General features: G+C 43.9%; 1 protein-coding gene across 3 annotated transcripts in view; it reads left to right on the plus strand.

Moving 5' to 3' along the window:
- LOC130864755 (lymphocyte antigen 75) overlaps window positions 1-16946 on the plus strand; it is a 117523-nt gene that overhangs the window by 37753 nt on the left and 62824 nt on the right. For all 3 annotated transcript variants that reach the window (XM_057755509.1, XM_057755510.1, XM_057755511.1), the window contains exons 14-23: window positions 1345-1426; window positions 4603-4671; window positions 7825-7943; window positions 9370-9401; window positions 10089-10264; window positions 11426-11493; window positions 11922-12001; window positions 12759-12898; window positions 14391-14496; window positions 14969-15129. In XM_057755509.1, coding sequence (XP_057611492.1) covers window positions 1345-1426; window positions 4603-4671; window positions 7825-7943; window positions 9370-9401; window positions 10089-10264; window positions 11426-11493; window positions 11922-12001; window positions 12759-12898; window positions 14391-14496; window positions 14969-15129 — 1033 coding nt within the window. The remainder of the gene's footprint in view (window positions 1-1344; window positions 1427-4602; window positions 4672-7824; window positions 7944-9369; window positions 9402-10088; window positions 10265-11425; window positions 11494-11921; window positions 12002-12758; window positions 12899-14390; window positions 14497-14968; window positions 15130-16946) is intronic.

Raw genomic sequence — 16946 nt, forward strand, 5'->3', positions numbered from 1 at the left:
CACTTCAGCACAGGACTCAGGGATGAACTTAAAGCAGAGAAGTTTGTCAGTGGAAGGAGGGGGAGATGTTGGCTAAGAGGAGACTGATGAGTGCCCCCCAGGAAGCTAAGAAGGATCGGGCAGACCTCTGCAGAGGCTGGGGTATTGGGTAGCTGCCTGAGTCTCGGCAATGGGTGATCATCTAGTGAATAACAAACTGTTACTAATTAATAATTAAGATAAATATTCTAAAACACATGTTAGGGGAAAATTTTCCCACGCCCAAGCATGTAATAAACAAAGACTTGGAAGAAACAGTTACATCATCATATGAGTTTGAGGAAGGAAACTTAGCCCACCCTGTCTTAGCTACCTGTGTGCAGAAACTGTCTAGACCTCGTGGTTCAGGGAAGAGTGATACAGGGCAGAGCCTGTGAGACAGCTGTCAGCCTAATAGCTGAAAATACAAATTCCTTATAGGCGCTGAATTAAAACTGGAGTTAATTATCTCTGCTGGGTTTAGCTGGTCTACAAATAAGTGGCTGTTCTCTACAAATATAACAACAGAACAATGAAAATGTAAATGAAGAAGTCTCATCGTCTCTAATTAAACAAGTTGAAGTTGAACAGATGAGAAAACACTGACAGATATTAAGCTTGGGGAATGTTGAGAAAAGGAGAGCATGTGTTTGTTTTTGCTGTTGTTTTGTTTTGTTTTTTCCTATGACAGGGTCTTGCTGTGGAGCTCAGGCTGAACTAAAACAGGCTAAATAACTCAAGCTGGCTTCACAGTCACCCTCCTTCTGTTTCTGCATCTAAGTGCTAGGGTTATACATGTGTGTTGTTGTGACCAGCGGCAATTATTTTATTTAAAAAGTAAGAGGATGGTGTAAAGTAAGGTTTGTACTTTAGGTCGCTAAAACATCGTATATAGATACTCAGGCTTGCTGGGTGGTGGGGCGCAGGCCTTTAATCCCAGCACTCGGGAGGCAGAGGCAGGCGGATCTCTGTGAGTTCGAAGTCAGCCTGGTCTACAGAGTAAGTTCCAACACAGAGAAACCCTGTAAAAACAAAAAACAAAAACAAAAACAAAAAAAAACCAAAGCAGAGTAGAATTTGCCTTTCATACACAGAAAATAACTTAAACTTTAGTTTTAAGCACGAGGTACCTTTCCTATGGTTGCTCCAGGCTAAGGAGTGGATTTCATTTCTTTCTTTGTGTTCCTTGAGGTCATTTTTTCCTATGGTGTCAAATCTGAATACACATACGTGTCTCAGTCACTTTAAACACGTGAATGCTAAATATTGTCGTTAGCAAGTATTGTCATAAACTAACGTGGCCTCTTCCTTTTTTTTCTAACGCAGTGGGCAGCGCTGGTTGTGGATTGGTCTGAATAAAAGAAGCCCTGACTTACAAGGGTCCTGGCAGTGGAGTGATCGGACACCAGTAAGTTAAAACTTCCTTGTCGGGAGAACAACATGGGAGGAATGTTTGCTTCAAAAGCTAGTAAGGCCGGGCGGTGGTGGCGCACGCCTTTAATCCCAGCACTCGGGAGGCAGAGGCAGGCGGATCTCTGTGAGTTCGAGACCAGCATGGTCTACAGAGCTAGTTCCAGGACAGGCTCCAAAGCCACAGAGAAACCCTGTCTCGAAAAACCAAAAAAAAAAAAAAAAAAAAAGCAAGTAAGTTGGTGGGTTTTTTTGTTTGTTTGTTTGATTTTCGAGACAGGGTTTCTCTGTAGCTTTTGATTTCTCTCCTGGAACTAGCTCTTGTAGACCAGGCTGGCCTCGAACTCACAGAGATCCGCCTGCCTCTGCCTCCCGAGTGCTGGGATTAAAGGCTTGCGCCACCACCGCCCGGCTAAGTTGGTGGTTTAAAACACCCACATCTAAAATGTGTGTGGAACTGCAGAAGGACCTGACTAGCCAACGCAGTCTGCAAGAGAAGAACGACTCCGGGGATATAATTCTACCAACTTCTAATCATTCGATCTCAAAAGGTTGCAGGAACCAAAATAGCGTGCTAGTATCAGAGAAAAGGAGAGAAAACACAGAAATAAATAATGAACTGAGAGCCAACCTGTTGTGGGAGCTGCTTCTGCTCCTTTAGCCAATAGCCGCTTTTTTAAAGGGAGAGAGACCACGCCCCAATGGGCTGGTATCTCAGCGGCTATTGGCTGAAGGAGCAGAAGGAGCTCCCACAACACCAACCGATTACTGACAAATTGCCAGGACATGCAAGAGGGAAAGACAGTGCCTTTTTGGAGCGGTGCCAGGAAATCTGTGTACCCACACACACACCTATATGCACATCCATGAATAAAAGTGAACTCAAAATACACTGCAGACTTAAATGCAAACTATGCAGCCATTAGGGAAAGGGTAGCAGGAAATCGCATGGCATGGTCTGGATAATGATTTCTGAATATGAACTCAAAAGAACAGAGAACAAAAGCAAAAATAGACAGATGGGATTCCAGCTCAAAGTTCCTGTGCAGTCCAGGATATCTGAGACCTTGTCTCAAAACGAGAAATAAAATCACTGGCTTTGTGGTTCTTGGATTTTTATAGAGAGGCATAAAATCATGTGTTTTACAGAGATACATAAAGGCCTGTGATATGGCATTAAAATAGTAGCACAACTGTCTGGAAAAACAAGGGAGACCAATGAGAAGGATGGGGAGGAGGAAGGGTAGGGTAGGGGATGCGGGTAGAATATATTGGTAGACATTGTATACTGTATGAAAGTGTCCTTATGTAACAGCGCCATGGGTACAGTGAACACATCAAGAAGGAAAACAGAGAGAAGGGGAAATCGAACGGCAGCTACTAGGGACTGGGACAGACTGAGGCAGGGGAGATGTTTCTCAAAACATACGAAACTTCAGGTAAATGAGCAGTAAGTTCAAGAGATCCATCGTTGTGCAATGTGGGACCCTTCCCACTGCATCCATGGCTGCTGTGACCAGAAATGCAGCTGCTCACTGGCTAGATTCCGCTGTTCTCGGTGTGAACTTTAAAACGGCAGAGAGGCGTAAACACTTCTACCTCGATTAGAAAGACAGGAAAATACATCTACATCGTTAGAATTATTTACACACACATTTCGAAATAGAAAGACATTTACTGATATGATGCAGGAAAGAAAAAGCAAAGTGTTAATCTTCTTTCATTTAATTACTTTTGCTATTTTTGAGTGTGTACCTGCGGATGGTGCAGTGGAGGCTGCTGAGCAACTTTCAGGAGTCAGTTCCTTCCTCCCACCATGTGGGTGCTGGGAATTAAATTCAGGCTATCAGCCTTCACCCAAACTGAGCCTTCCCACTGACTCCATTTATTTTTACTTTTTAAAAACTTGTATATTGCCGGGCGATGGTGGCGCACGCCTTTAATCCCAGCACTTGGGAGGCAGAGGCAGGCGGATCTCTGTGAGTTCAAGACCAGCCTGGTCTACAGAGCTAGTTCCAGGACAGGCTCCAAAGCCACAGAGAAAAATCCCAGCACTCGGGAGGCAGAGGCAGGCGGATCTCTGTGAGTTCGAGGCCAGCCTGGTCTACAAGAGCTAGTTCCAGGACAGGCACCAAAGCTACAGAGAAACCCTGTCTCGAAAAACCAAAAAAAAAAAAAAAAAGAAAAGAAAAACCAAAAAATAAAATAAATAAATAAAAAATAAAATAAAGAAAACTTGTATATTTAGTTTCTCTCTATAGAGTTTTTTTATTAAAGAAATTGGAGGTATACAGATACCATGGTAATCTTTGAAGAGCACAAATCATTTTTCCAGAGTTTTCATTTGTACTTACCTTGTGTTCATTTCTATTATCTATTAATAATAGAAGAGTATTTATTTTTTATCATCCAAAGACATTAATTATATAAGGAAGAAAGTATCTGTATTAAGCAAGATAGGCAAACCTGAAAAGGTCCTTAGATAATACTTTTTGTATTACTTCCTTGTCTCAAGAAAGGTACATGACATTTCTAAGTGTCCATTTCCCAGAGATCATCGTTTTCAGCTCAGAGCGTTACTTGGGTCAGTTCATTCTGTGTTTTTGCAAAACGTAAGTGTCCAGGCTTGGGTTTTCAAGTTGGAGGATATCTGAAATTAATTGATCAAGTACACCGCTGATCAAATACACAAATACTGAATATAATTGGTCAAAATACTAAAAAGTCACTGGGTGTGGTGGCGCACGCCTTTAATCCCAGCACTCCAGAGGCAGAGGCAGGTGGATCTCTGTGAGTCCGAAGCCAGACTGGTCTTCAGAGAGAGTTTCCAGGGCAGCCAAGGATATCCTGTCCTGAAAAACAAAAACAAAAACAAAACAAAACCTACAAAGTCCTTTTTAGCTGTTGCTGAAGCTGTTGCTTCTGATGCGGAGGTGACCTTAGCACCCAGCTGACTGCACTTCTGAGACTGGAGTTGGTGGGAAACATAAGACCTTGTGGCAGTTCCTGAGTCCTCTCCTGATGTGACGTCCAGATCTTCCACAGAGTGAAGGATGGAACTGTTTTCTTTCAGTGGCAAATGGGCATGCTTGAATTAGGAAAGCTGCCTAAGTTCTATGTAAGTAGCTAAAGTCCCATCAGGCTCCCGTCCTCAAGGCAGGCTTGTCTTTCCAGGTGTCTACTGTGATCATGCATCAGGAGTTCCAGCAGGATTATGACATCAGAGACTGTGCTGCCATCAAGGTCAGTACCATACTGGAAAATCGGCATGAAAAATAAAACCCAAGGACTGAGGCTGGAGCTCAATGATTGAGTTTCTGCTTACCTGTGTGCGGCCCTGGGCTCAGTCCTCGACACCACACACAAATCTGACATCATGTATAGTCAGGCAGAACATCCATGGAACACCTTTTGTTCATAGAGTGTGACGCCGGCGCAGTGAGAAATGTGCCCAGACAGTCTAACTTACACTAATTGAAGAAAATGAAATCCATAGCTTTATCATCATTATGTAGGATGATGGTGCTTCAGAAGAGTGGGCTGAAGGGAGCTGAGGAAAGGTCCAAAGAGGAAGCAATCTCTAAGACCTGTTCAGAAAGAACTGGGACTTGACCTTGGTCTCCAGGGAGAATAGAGTTTGCGCAGGGGCAGTAGGGCAAGGCTTTCTGGTGGGCAATAGTGCAGGAAATGAAAGTGGACTCTGATGATGGGCAGCAGGAGAACAGGGTATATCCGGAAGCATTATTTGGTTCTACATCAGAAACAATACTTGGGGAATGGGAGATGGCTCTTCCAGGGGACCTGGGTTTCCTCACGATGGCTCATAAGCCTCCTAACTCCAGTTCCAGGGGATCCTCTGCCCTCTTCTGACCTCCACAGGCACCAAGCACTCGGGTGCACAGACACATGCAGGCAGAACACTTTTATGCATATAATTACCTTTTTAAAAAAAAATTTAAAAAACCACTGTTGGGAAATTAGGTTGCTGTCAAGTTAAGATAGTACTCTTGAGCTTTTTGGTTTTGTTTTTGGTAGGCAGCAGGATGTTTTTAAAATGGAGAAAGGGCAACGTGAACCAAGATTGTGAATGTGAACCAAGAATGTGAAGAAACTTTATCTTGAGATGTATTTCGAGATACAGCAGTTAAAACTGGAAAATATCACAAAGACATTAGGAATCTTGTGCAGAATCCGTTTGTTTATCCATTTTATAAGCGATGAATCTGGGAGGTGCATAAAGACACTAGAAGCTATCAATGACAGGCTGTGCTCTTCAGAAGAGCACAGCAATAGCTAGACAATGAAATAAGCCATGGTACTATTGGGTAAGGGCTCCAATATGCAAAAGAGAAGGTGTATGCCATGAGGTGGTTATTATGAGAATGAAAACGGTAGTGGCATTCTGGTGGCGGTATCGAATATACAGATTCCTTATGAGCCGGACACTGAGGTAGGCATGTTGCCTACATTATTTCACCTAGTATATACACAACATGTGAAGTAGGTGCTGTTACCATAATCATCAAGTTGAGGAAGAAATCTTAGCGTAGGTGTGTCAGAAGTAACACTTCAGCCCACAAACATCCAGTTCCAGGATATTTCGTCACTGTACTACTTTGGCACATCCTAGCACATTGCCAGGGCTGGTCCTGACCCGGGTGCTGAAGGAATGAAGAAAAGACAGAGACTCTGACATAGAAAAGCCATCAGGAGGAGGACTGGGGTCTCTGCTGGAGAAACCACAGCACCCCGGGAGTTCTTCATATTGCTTATATAGAGTTCACCTGCAAGGTGGCGTTACTGCAGACAGCTGATCAAAGAGACAGGCTCAGCTCATCTCAGTAGGAGCGGTCTCAGTAGGCGAGTAGTCTCCTCGCGCTATAAATTTCCAGGGGAGAAAGCTATGGTACTCATTTCCGCACTGTCAGCATCTACATTCTTAACCCCTGGGGAAGGTTTGGGGGTCCTTGACATGACTGTTCCACGTCAACAGGACACATTCCTCTGGACTTCACTCGCTCATGGCTTTCTCCGCTTCCTATGTGACGAGCCTTTCCTAGAAACAGGCAGAAGAAGCAGTGTCTTTCACAGGCTGTAATACGTTACGGTTAAATATGATAGAGGTATGAGACACGGCCTACAATAAGTCGCAATCTAGGAACTAGAAGTGAAAGGGGGGAATCGAATGTTTACGAAAGCAAAGGGTCAGAAGCAGTTTTGAGGAAACCACAGAAAGGAAAAGAAAGCCAGGGGTGAGAAGACTACAGCTCCTTCACTCCGTAATCCAAGAGGGTCGGGAAGGTAAGGTGGATGCGAGAGAAAAGGGGAAGAACGCAGTCTTCAGTGCAGCCCTTCCCAGGGTCAGCATCACAGCATCGTCCATTTTACAGGATTCACAACTCAGAGCAGGTAAAAACCTCAGAGAAGCTGACATAGTTTTCAGAATGGTCTAGAACAGTGATGCAATGAACTGGATTTGAAAAGTACATAGACCTCCACGTATAAAGAGATTTTAAACCTACCGGAAGCAAAATGAATGAATAGAGGGGGTGCCAATACAACCAGCATCAGGAAGAACCCCAGCCAGGGTCGTGTTCTCCCGTCTAGAGATGCATGCCTCTTCCACCACAGTACCCATGAATTTGGCCCCAAGAGAAAAAGAATCGTAAGAGAGATGGAGGTTCTTTGCAGCTCATGCCTTCAGCGTTCTTTCCAATCCTGAACCATGAGCATAAATGGGTCACACATCCTAGAAGGGGCACAGCGACACCAAAGCCAGAGCCCGGGCGGCTGGGCCTGGGTGTCTCTGTCACTTTCTAATCTGCTCTGTCATAGTCGGGCTTAGATACCATCAAAATAAATATGTGTTTCTATTTAGTCTTTCCCAAACTTGGAAAGTGTGAGATGCTCAGCATATAATATACACCAGCATATAATATACACCAGCATATAATATGCACCAGCATATAATATGCACCAGCATATAATATGCACCAGTATATATTAGCATATAACATATATTAGCATATAATATACACTAGCGTATAATATATATTAGCATAAACTCTTCTGCAACACAGTACAATAAATGCATACAAGGAGAAGTTTTTATTATAATTTTAAAAAGAAATGAAAAAAGTATAAAGTCTAAAGTTTTATGTCAACAACAAAAAAGAGAGCAATTAGCCTTTTGAACATAAACACAACTTTGTTTCCTTTGTCACTTGGAAAATTCTTGCCCAAGCTGCTACCATTTAAACATTCCATGCCTTCATCCGTTAATTTTGCGAGTATGACAGGCGCTGGAACTGAAGTAGAGATGGATACCCTAGCTTACAGTGTTTGCAAAGAGCTGGAACAGTTTCAGAATATTCTGCCATCCTCTTCCTCCTTTAGGTACTTGAAAGTCCTTGGCTAAGAAGCTGGTATTTCTACGACGAGAGAAAATTTGTTTATTTGAAGCCTTTTGCCTGTGATGCGCAGCTTGACTGGGTGTGCCAGATTCCAAAAGGCAAGTGGTCCTTACTGCTTTTCTCCACCTTCAACACTGCAAACCCTGCACTAGGAGGCAATCTGGGGAGAATGAAGCAATGATAAAGAAACCAATATCTGACAGATTCTTGTAAGCTTTAGAAGCAATTTTCAGTAAACTCCAAGACACTAATATTTTATGTAAATTAAAACTTGAGAAGCTAGTTAAAATGACAGTAGAGCCTGCAATGACAGAGAGGTGGGGACGGGGACATCAGGCAGAGTGGTACACACCTATGGACCCCAACACTCAGGGGCTGAGACAAAACAGCCAGACTTGCTGTCAGCCTGGGCTACATAGTAACACCCTGTTATAAACAGGAAGCCATGTACAACTTTAACTGTCTTGTAGCACTATTGTGAAAAGTATCCAAAACCTGGAGTGCTGTCTCAAAGAGAAAAACTAAACACACATGTTGTGTAGGCAGCCTCTGAGGAGGGGCTTGTGATGCTTTGGGTTTTATGACCGCATGAATTTCAAGACCACATCAAATGAGGCTCAACAAATTTACCCCGTAATTTCAAAGGTTGAGCAAATTATATATTTATTGTAATCAGTGTGACTGCAGCTGATATGCAAATGATGTGGGAAACCTGGAATCCTGTGTCCTGGTGCCTCTTAGGCCCAATCGTGTGATCTTCTCCACCTTTGTGAGTAGAGGCACTTGTTTACGGGGTAGAAACTGGAGGCTCATGGAGCCGGGCGTCTCATCCAGAGCCTTGCAAAGACAAGGTGTGCACAGGCATGTGGATACTGACCCGGCTTTAATCCTATGGAGCATACCAAATTTCCTGCTTCCATCCCAGAATCCTGAGTGACTAGCTTGTTTTCCTCCATTTTATTTAATCTTCTTAAAAGAGTCTCTAATACATCATTGTATATTTTTCCAATACCATCTTGGGAATTTGTAAAAATCCACCCCATGTTTACAGACTAGATACTCAGGATCCTTTAGAACAGTGCCGGCTCTTGCTGTACATCCCTTGGTGCATTGTGTGATGGCTACAGAATCATCATTTGCTATTTGTACTTTGTAATTGCTGGTCACCTGTTCTTTGTGACTTCCTTAATACAAAAGACTTTCTAAAAGACAGCCAGCAAGTCTTTCTTTCTGTTCTTATAATGGGGATTGAACCCATGGCCTTGTACATGCTAGCCAAGTACTTTACCATCGAACTACATTCTAAATGCTAGACTACTAGCAATACTTAATAAGTCTGCCTTTGTAGAAGATCAGCACGAAAGCACACGTTCATATAAACTCTGAAATATTCCATTCAGAAATTCCTAACTCAACATTCCAAAAGGTCCACAAGGCCTCATATCACTTCCATGACTCCACTTACAGGATGCTTGCTTTATAAGCCAGTACTAACCATAAGCCATTGTTCTCTTCCTTATGCAGGTAGCACTCCCCAAATACCAGACTGGTACAATCCAGGTAAGCTGAGCGCCAAAATTTAGCCAGAGCTACTTCCATCTTTTTTGATCATGCGTGTTGTTTGTTGTTAATTGCTAATTTTTTTCTCACATCCTCAAGTGAGATGCCTGCAGGCAGCAGAGGTACATGAATGGCATGGGATGAAGGAACAGAGATGGAGTTTCTTTCTCTGAGCGCAGGGCAGTTGGTGTAGCGACAGGCTCAGAAGTCCTTATTTTGTTATGGACAGCACTTCCTCCGGTCAGACAGCCAGAATCTTAGTGGGTTACGGGGTTAAATTAACTGAGATCATTACATTTTTTTAAAAGGCTCCTTTTGTCTTAGAACTTTGAGGTTTCAGCTGGGAGCCGGAAGCACTTTGGCCTGTGGTGATACAGGATGTCCTGTGTCAGGGAGTCGGTGATGTAATAAGCTGTTCATGATGCTGGACGGTGAAGGAGGAAAGGGAGGTACCAGGGTCACAGTGCCCCCTGTGAAGACACTCTTCAGTATAACCAGACTTCCGACTAGGCCTTGCCTCTTAATGGGTCTTCCACCTACCAAAAGAATCCTGGCCTGGTCACCAGCATGCCTTCGAGGCACACTTATCTGAACAGTCGTGGCTACTACATAGGACCCATTTTGAACACACCCGTGCTTAGCCATGTTGTTTGACCATCACGGTTGTAATTCCCTTTTCTTCTTTAGAGCGCGCTGGAATTCACGGGCCGCCCGTTATAATCGAAAGAAGCGAATACTGGTTTGTTCACGACCCCCACTTAAACTACGAAGAAGCTGTCCTGTACTGTGCCAGCAACCACAGCTATCTTGCCACAATATCGTCTTTTGCAGAACTGAAAGCTATCAGAACCAAAATAGCAAATGTAATTGAAACAGAGGCTTTTTTTTTTTGAGATTGTCTTTATTTTTATGTTATGTGTTTGCCTAAATATGCCATTTCCACGTTCATGCAGTGCCTGCAGAGGCCAGAAGAGGGCGTCCCCTAGAACTGTGGTCACAGCCCGTGGTGAGCTCCAGTGTGGATACTGGGAATTGAACCTGGATCCTTATAAGAGCAACCACTGCTTGAAACCTGAGCCATCTTTCTAGCCCGCCCATGATTGATAGTAAATATCAGCTTGGTAGATATCAGTATAGAATGTAAATAATCCTTATTCTTTTTATTTATTATTTATTTATTCTCTCATTTATTACATCCTGACCACAGTTTCCCCTCCCTTCTCTCTTCCCAGTCCCCTCCACAGCTCCCTTCTCCCCAGATCCACTCCTCCTCCTTTTCCACTTAGAAAAGGGCAGGCTTCCCAGGGATATCAACCAAGCATGGCATATCACGTTTCAGTAAGACGAGGCACCTCCCCTCCTATTAAGTCTGGATGAGGTAACCCAATAGGAGAAAAAGGGTCCCAAAAGCAGACAAAAGAGTCAGATGCAGCCTCCACTCCTGCTGTTAGCAGTCCCACATGAACACCAAGCTACACAGCCATAACATATAGGCAGAGGGCATAGGTCACACCAATACAGGCTTCCTGATTGTCAGTTCAGACTCCATGAGCCCCTATGAGTCCTGCTTTGTTGACTAATCCTATTCTTTATAATTTTTAAAAACTTGGTAGCTAATTTCTTACTTGGTAGCTAATTTTCTACTAGTATAAAATTTATAAGAAATAAGATTAAATTGCAAAATAGCTTTGGGATTTTAAAAATATTTTAAATAAAAATATATATTTTAAAAAAATTATAATTACCCGAATTAAGATACTATAAGCCCAGTTAATACATTGGTCCAAGTATATATGGCTATGCTTATAGCAATCATTTTCTGAATCTCAACAGAACCTATGAATATATAAGATATGTCCAATTATATTTTTGCTGGAAGGTCCTGGTGTATATTATTTTTTGAGACCAAGTACTTGAGTGTTTAGAGATTTTCATGACTTGTGGTTGCAATAAAACAGAATTTTAGATCAAAAGTCCCCCAGACAATCTAGCACATGTAAGGATGGTGTGTGGTTGGTTTTCAGATATCTGGCGAGGAGCAGAAGTGGTGGGTGAAAACGAGCGCGAACCCCATGGACCGTTACTTCCTGAGGTACGTCACACCTTCGATACCAACTCTATCACAAAAGAAGCCGTCCTGCGTGCCCCGTGCCAGTGGGTCGCTCTTCTAAACAGTTTTAAACACTAATCCAGACATTCGGGAAACCGAGTTCCTTTGCATGTCGGTATCCAAAAGTGGTATAAAAAATAATGTTAAGGGGCTGGAGAGATGGCTCAGCGGTTAAGAGCATTGCCTGCTCTTCCAAAGGTCCTGAGTTCAATTCCCAGCAACCACAGGGTGGCTCACAACCACCTGTAATGAGGCCTGCAGGAAGAATACTGTATACATAATAAACAAATAAATAAATATTAAAAAAATTATGTTAACATGAAACTGATAACCGCAATAATTTAGGGTAAAGAAGATGGATGGGACATGTGATTACTTTGGGAGTTGTCACCTCGCTTACTTTCTTTCAGATCCCGACACTCGTGGCATCGTTTTTCCATACCTTTTGGAGATGAATGCTTGCGCATCTCGGCCAAGATGTGGTTTCTTGGTAAAGTCTATTCTTTGTTTTCTTTTCTTTTCGGTTTTTCAAGGCAGGGTTTCTCTGTGTGACAGCCCTAACTGTCCTAGAACTAGCTCTGTGGACCAGGCTTGCCTTGAACTCACCTGCTGCCTTTGCCTCCTGAGTGCTGGGATTAAAGGCGAGCACCACCACTGCCCAGCCAGTAAGATCTTTTCTGATGCTTCAGTGTTGACCACATAGTATGTGTACTTCAAATCCAGTGACTGCCTAATCTGTCTCCCTCTTTGATTGAAGGTTCGGTGGTTTCTTCGTTTACCACTGATGACAGTCGCTCGGATTCCAAATAAAAGCTCCTCCCAGTGTGGACGTTTTCAGTTATTTTTATCCTCCAGCAGTTACTTCAGCCTAAGCTTAGCACGTTCATAATTGATAAGCAGACAGATGAATTTGCAAGGCTTAGCAGGCAGTGGCCCTGCCCACTCCCTTCCTGTCCCATACCATCTTTCTTCCGGGGGCATGGCTGCTTTACCAAGCGCATAATTTTTACAGGCTATATCACTCTTGATATGATTATAGTACAGTCAGAAATGAGTAGAAAAGGCCCAGAATATAGTTTAACTATCAGGAATGGCTGCTTTAAAGAGCCTTTCTTGGGGCTGAGGGTAGACTTCAGGCCATCCCTAGCACCAGAAACTGTGTGATAAAAAGAAGCCCGTCTTTCTTATTATTAAAATGCACTGAACAAAAGATTCTCATCACCGCAATTCCGGCTCTCCTTCTTCAGACTTAAGTAAACTATCAGACTGTAATGACAAGTTGCCGTTCGTCTGTGAAAAGCATAATGTGTCTTCATTAGAGAAATACAGTCCAGATCCTGCGGCTAAAGTCCGGTGTACTGGGGAATGGATTCCGTTTCGGAATAAGGTAAAAGGGAATTGCTGCACTGTGTAAGCCATGATTGCTTTCATTCTGCTTGTACGGCCTGTGGTAGAAGGGCAGCCCAGCCAGACGCCTCTCTGAGAGGGGCCTCCAACATGCCTGTTACCAGAATCACAGAAGATATCGATCTCTTCTCTCAAGTTAAGGATGCCTATAGGTAAGTCTTTGCACTATCGTTCCCAACACCAAAGTTGCTGAAGATGCTCTGACAGTGACTCACAGTCCACTGAATGGTCGCAGCTAACCCCGCTCCCTGAGGAAACTGACTTCATTTAAGGCTGCTCTTCCCTTTTCTCCCTGAAGGAGAAAATCCAAGCAGCGTTGTCAGTCACCTTGGGTCAGAGAGCACAGGTGTGTTAGTTACAAAGTGCTTATCTTTGATTTCACCCATGTGAGAGTTTAGTGAAGAGCTAGGTTTGGGGAACGGTGAGTTCTCTGCCCGCCTCTTTGGGGCGTATGTGCTGCACTGCTGTCTCCATCTATGACAAGATTATTGGGTTGCTAAGAAGAAATTGTCACCAAATGCGACCACTTTTTTTTCTCTCTCTCTTGAAAGTTGAAAGGGGTTCAGGCCAGGCTGGTGCCAGAACCCCACAAAGCATCAATGGCAGCGAGGTCCTTGTTTCTGCTCTACCATCCTCAACGCTGGGTTTCTCTGTTGGAGCCCAGCATGGTCCTTCTGGGACTGTTTCTGGAAATCACCAAGTGACTGCTTGTGGCTCAAGTTCGTTGAAGCAGCCAGTCTGTAAGAGAACTGAAGAAAACCGGAGAATTATTCAGGGAGCGCTATTTGAGACAAACTATTCCTCCCTAAACTGTCCATAATCTCAGAGAAAGGAAGAGATATATTTGACAGCAGAAGCACCTGTAGTGAAACTGGAACTGTGTTGATGTCTGGATTAGTTGTGGGGCGGGGCAGCCGGCAGTGTAACTATCTCTGAGCTATGCTGCCAGCCACATTTTAAATTGGGAAAAAAAAAAAAAAAAAAAAGGATAATCTTTTTAAGTCCCCCAAGGTGCTGGAACTATGCGAATGTGCATAGTGATATAAGCTTGCATTAGAATGTCTTACCCAGAAGAAAAGAGATGTGTTTACTATCTAGAGTGATGACTAAGAGTTTCGATGTCAGGTGGCATAGGATCGGAATGCCCATTTTACCACTCGGTAGTTACCTTGCTCACAGATCAAGTTGCTTCGCTTTGCTGTGCCTCGATTTCCTCATTTGTTTTGAGGACTAAATGAGATTATGAGATGGTCAGCTGAGTACAAAAACTGCATCACAGTGAGACATCTTTTAAAATACACGGACTAGCTCGAAGGTTGCCCGTCACATGTTTATATCAAAGGTATAAATTTGAAGTTGTGCGAGAGTGCTTACAGCTTACTAGCAATGCTCCAAAGGGTGAGGCAGTTTCTGTTCGTGCGGTTTACTTGCGTCTGAATCTGAGAGTCTTCATGTGTGTCTCTTATTTACAGTGCTTTTTAAAAGTCAACTCTGCGCGGGTTCCGTTTTCTCAAGCAAGTAGCATCTGCCATACCTACGGTGGCACCCTTCCTTCTGTGCTGAGCAAGAGTGAACAAGGTACCAGGAATGCTGGGAAGGCATGGCTTTTGTTTGTCTTTAGGTAACGCTGGGGACCAAGCTTAGGGCCCCAAGGCAGCTGAGTAAGTGCTGTGTGCAGGGGACCTTGTTTCATTTCGGGTTGGGAGCCAAGTTAGTTTTAGGAGGCTGTGGGGAATTAAAATAAAGTTATATAATGGAACCATTTTTCCATAGAAAAGGTAAAAGGCTATCTTGATAGATAATCCAAATGCTTTTCTACTGTTTTTGACTTTTATTTGTGTGTATGTGTGTGTGCGTGTGTGTGTGTGTATGTGTGTGTGTGTGCGTGTTCACATGCACACTTGTGAAAATCGGAGAACAGCGTGCACTAAGGAATCTGTCCTTCCTTCCTTTCTAACATGTGGGTTCTGAAAATCCAATTCAGGTCATCGGGGCTATCTTTCTCTCTGGCACCAACTGCTTTTCTAAAAATTTCTTTTTTTTTTAACAGATTTTATTACATCCTTGCTTCCGGAAATGGAAAGCAGTTTGTGGATTGGTCTGCGCTGGACTGCCTACGACAGGATCAACAAATGGACAGATGGCAGAGACCTGACCTACAGCAACTTTCACCCGCTGCTGGTCGGTCGGAGGCTGAGCATCCCAGCAAGTGTGAGTTATGTGGACTGCTGGGGACAGTTGCGTCTCCCGTAAATGACTAAATCAAGAGCAACAGCCCAGGGACTGGGGATAGAGCTCACTTGGTAGAGTGTTTGTCGAGCAGGCACAGATCCCTGGGTTTGATTCCCAGCACCACGTAAACCAGGCAGCGTGGCACACGCCTGTAATCCTAGCACTCGGCAGATAGAGACGCGGGGGTCGGATGTTCAGTTGCCCTCATCTACATAGTAAGTTTGAGACCAGTCTGGGATATATACAACCCTATCCCAAAATGTTTTTAATAATAATACTAAATGAATAGCCTGTTGCTTAGTTCCATTTCTATGGCATGATCTGATCCAAACAGGCAGATTAAGAAAGATGGCATAAAGAATGGTTTCCAACGGCCAAGGAGGTTGGAAGGGGGACGCTGTGGGGGTACGAGGCTCCTTTTTAGAAAGCGAAAATCACCTAACACCGACTGAGGTGATGGTTGCGCAGCTTTGCACGTACATTCAAAGGCACGGGCTGCACATGCTAACCAGGTGACCTACATCAGAACAGCTGTGAGCCCGCAGTCTTCAGGTGGACGTCCTGGTTCTCACAGTGGCACAGACTCCCTAGCACACACCTCACAATCTTGTAATTATCCGGAGACCAATACAAATGTTTGACCTGAGGTAGGGGATGTGAGCGCTCCATTTCCGTCTCTCAAGAGGAAAAGACCAAACAACAACCGCTCACCGTTCCTCTCTTTTGTGAGGATGCCATAGGTTTAATTTCAGGTCAATGTTCTCATTAATGGGAAATAAGGGAGGGGAAGGGGGCCCTGTACTGACAGCAGTGAAACAGATACCTTGCGATGGCCGCAACACTGAAATCCCTGATGAGATTCTGCTAGATTTTAGGGGAAATCAGACACTTGTCAGTCACCCGAGTTGGAAATGTGGGATACAGCATCTCATCATTTCTCATCTTCCTTTAGGTCATGGTGAAATATTCCACCTTCCTTTTAAACCACTGGCAATGGCACTTTTTTTTTTCTTAATTGTCTTACCGTATTTAGAAAGATGTTGCCTGAGGATTTTTGTGTGATTTTTTTCCCCTATAGGCATCTGTATTAGTTAGGTACTTTTGAGTCAAGGTAACTGCAGTGCCTGGACAGCTCAGCGGGAAAGATCTATTGTGAACTGTGGTTTCAGGTTTCTGTCCACGGTGATGGGGGACACGCAGAGTAATTCACAGTGTACTGGGCAGGGAGCAGAGTGAGGAGGGCTGCCGCTCCCTTCCACTTTCCCTCCCCTCCCCACCTTTTCTGAGGTGTGGGTCCTCAGCCCATGAGTTAGCATCACCCACATTCAGGGTGAGTGTTTCTCCTTCATCTACTCGTCTCTGAAGCGGTCCTCACAGACACGCCCAGGGAGGTACCTTATCAGTCTTCCGTTTCCTTTCTGTTTTTATTTTTCTAGACCAGGTTTCTCTGTGTGGCCCTGGCTGTGCTGAAACTCACTCTGTAGACCAGGTTGGCATTCAACTCAGTGATCTGCCCACCTCTGCTGGGATTAGGCAGGTGAATCTCTGTGAGTCTGAGGCCATCCTGGTCTACAGAACAAGGTCTAGGATGGGCTCCAAAGCTACAGAGAAACCCTGTCTTGAAAAACAAAACAATAGAAAAAATTTTGAAGAATTCCTGTAGTCATTTTTATCTTATTTCTAAGAGTTTTTCTTTGTTTGAAAATATGTGTATCTAAGCCGGGCGGTGGTGGCGCACGCCTTTAATCCCAGCACTTGGGAGGCAGAAGCAGGCGGATCTCTGTGAGTTCAAGACC

Source organism: Chionomys nivalis, chromosome 22 (genome assembly GCF_950005125.1).
Source record: "Chionomys nivalis chromosome 22, mChiNiv1.1, whole genome shotgun sequence".
NCBI lineage: Eukaryota > Metazoa > Chordata > Mammalia > Rodentia > Cricetidae > Chionomys > Chionomys nivalis.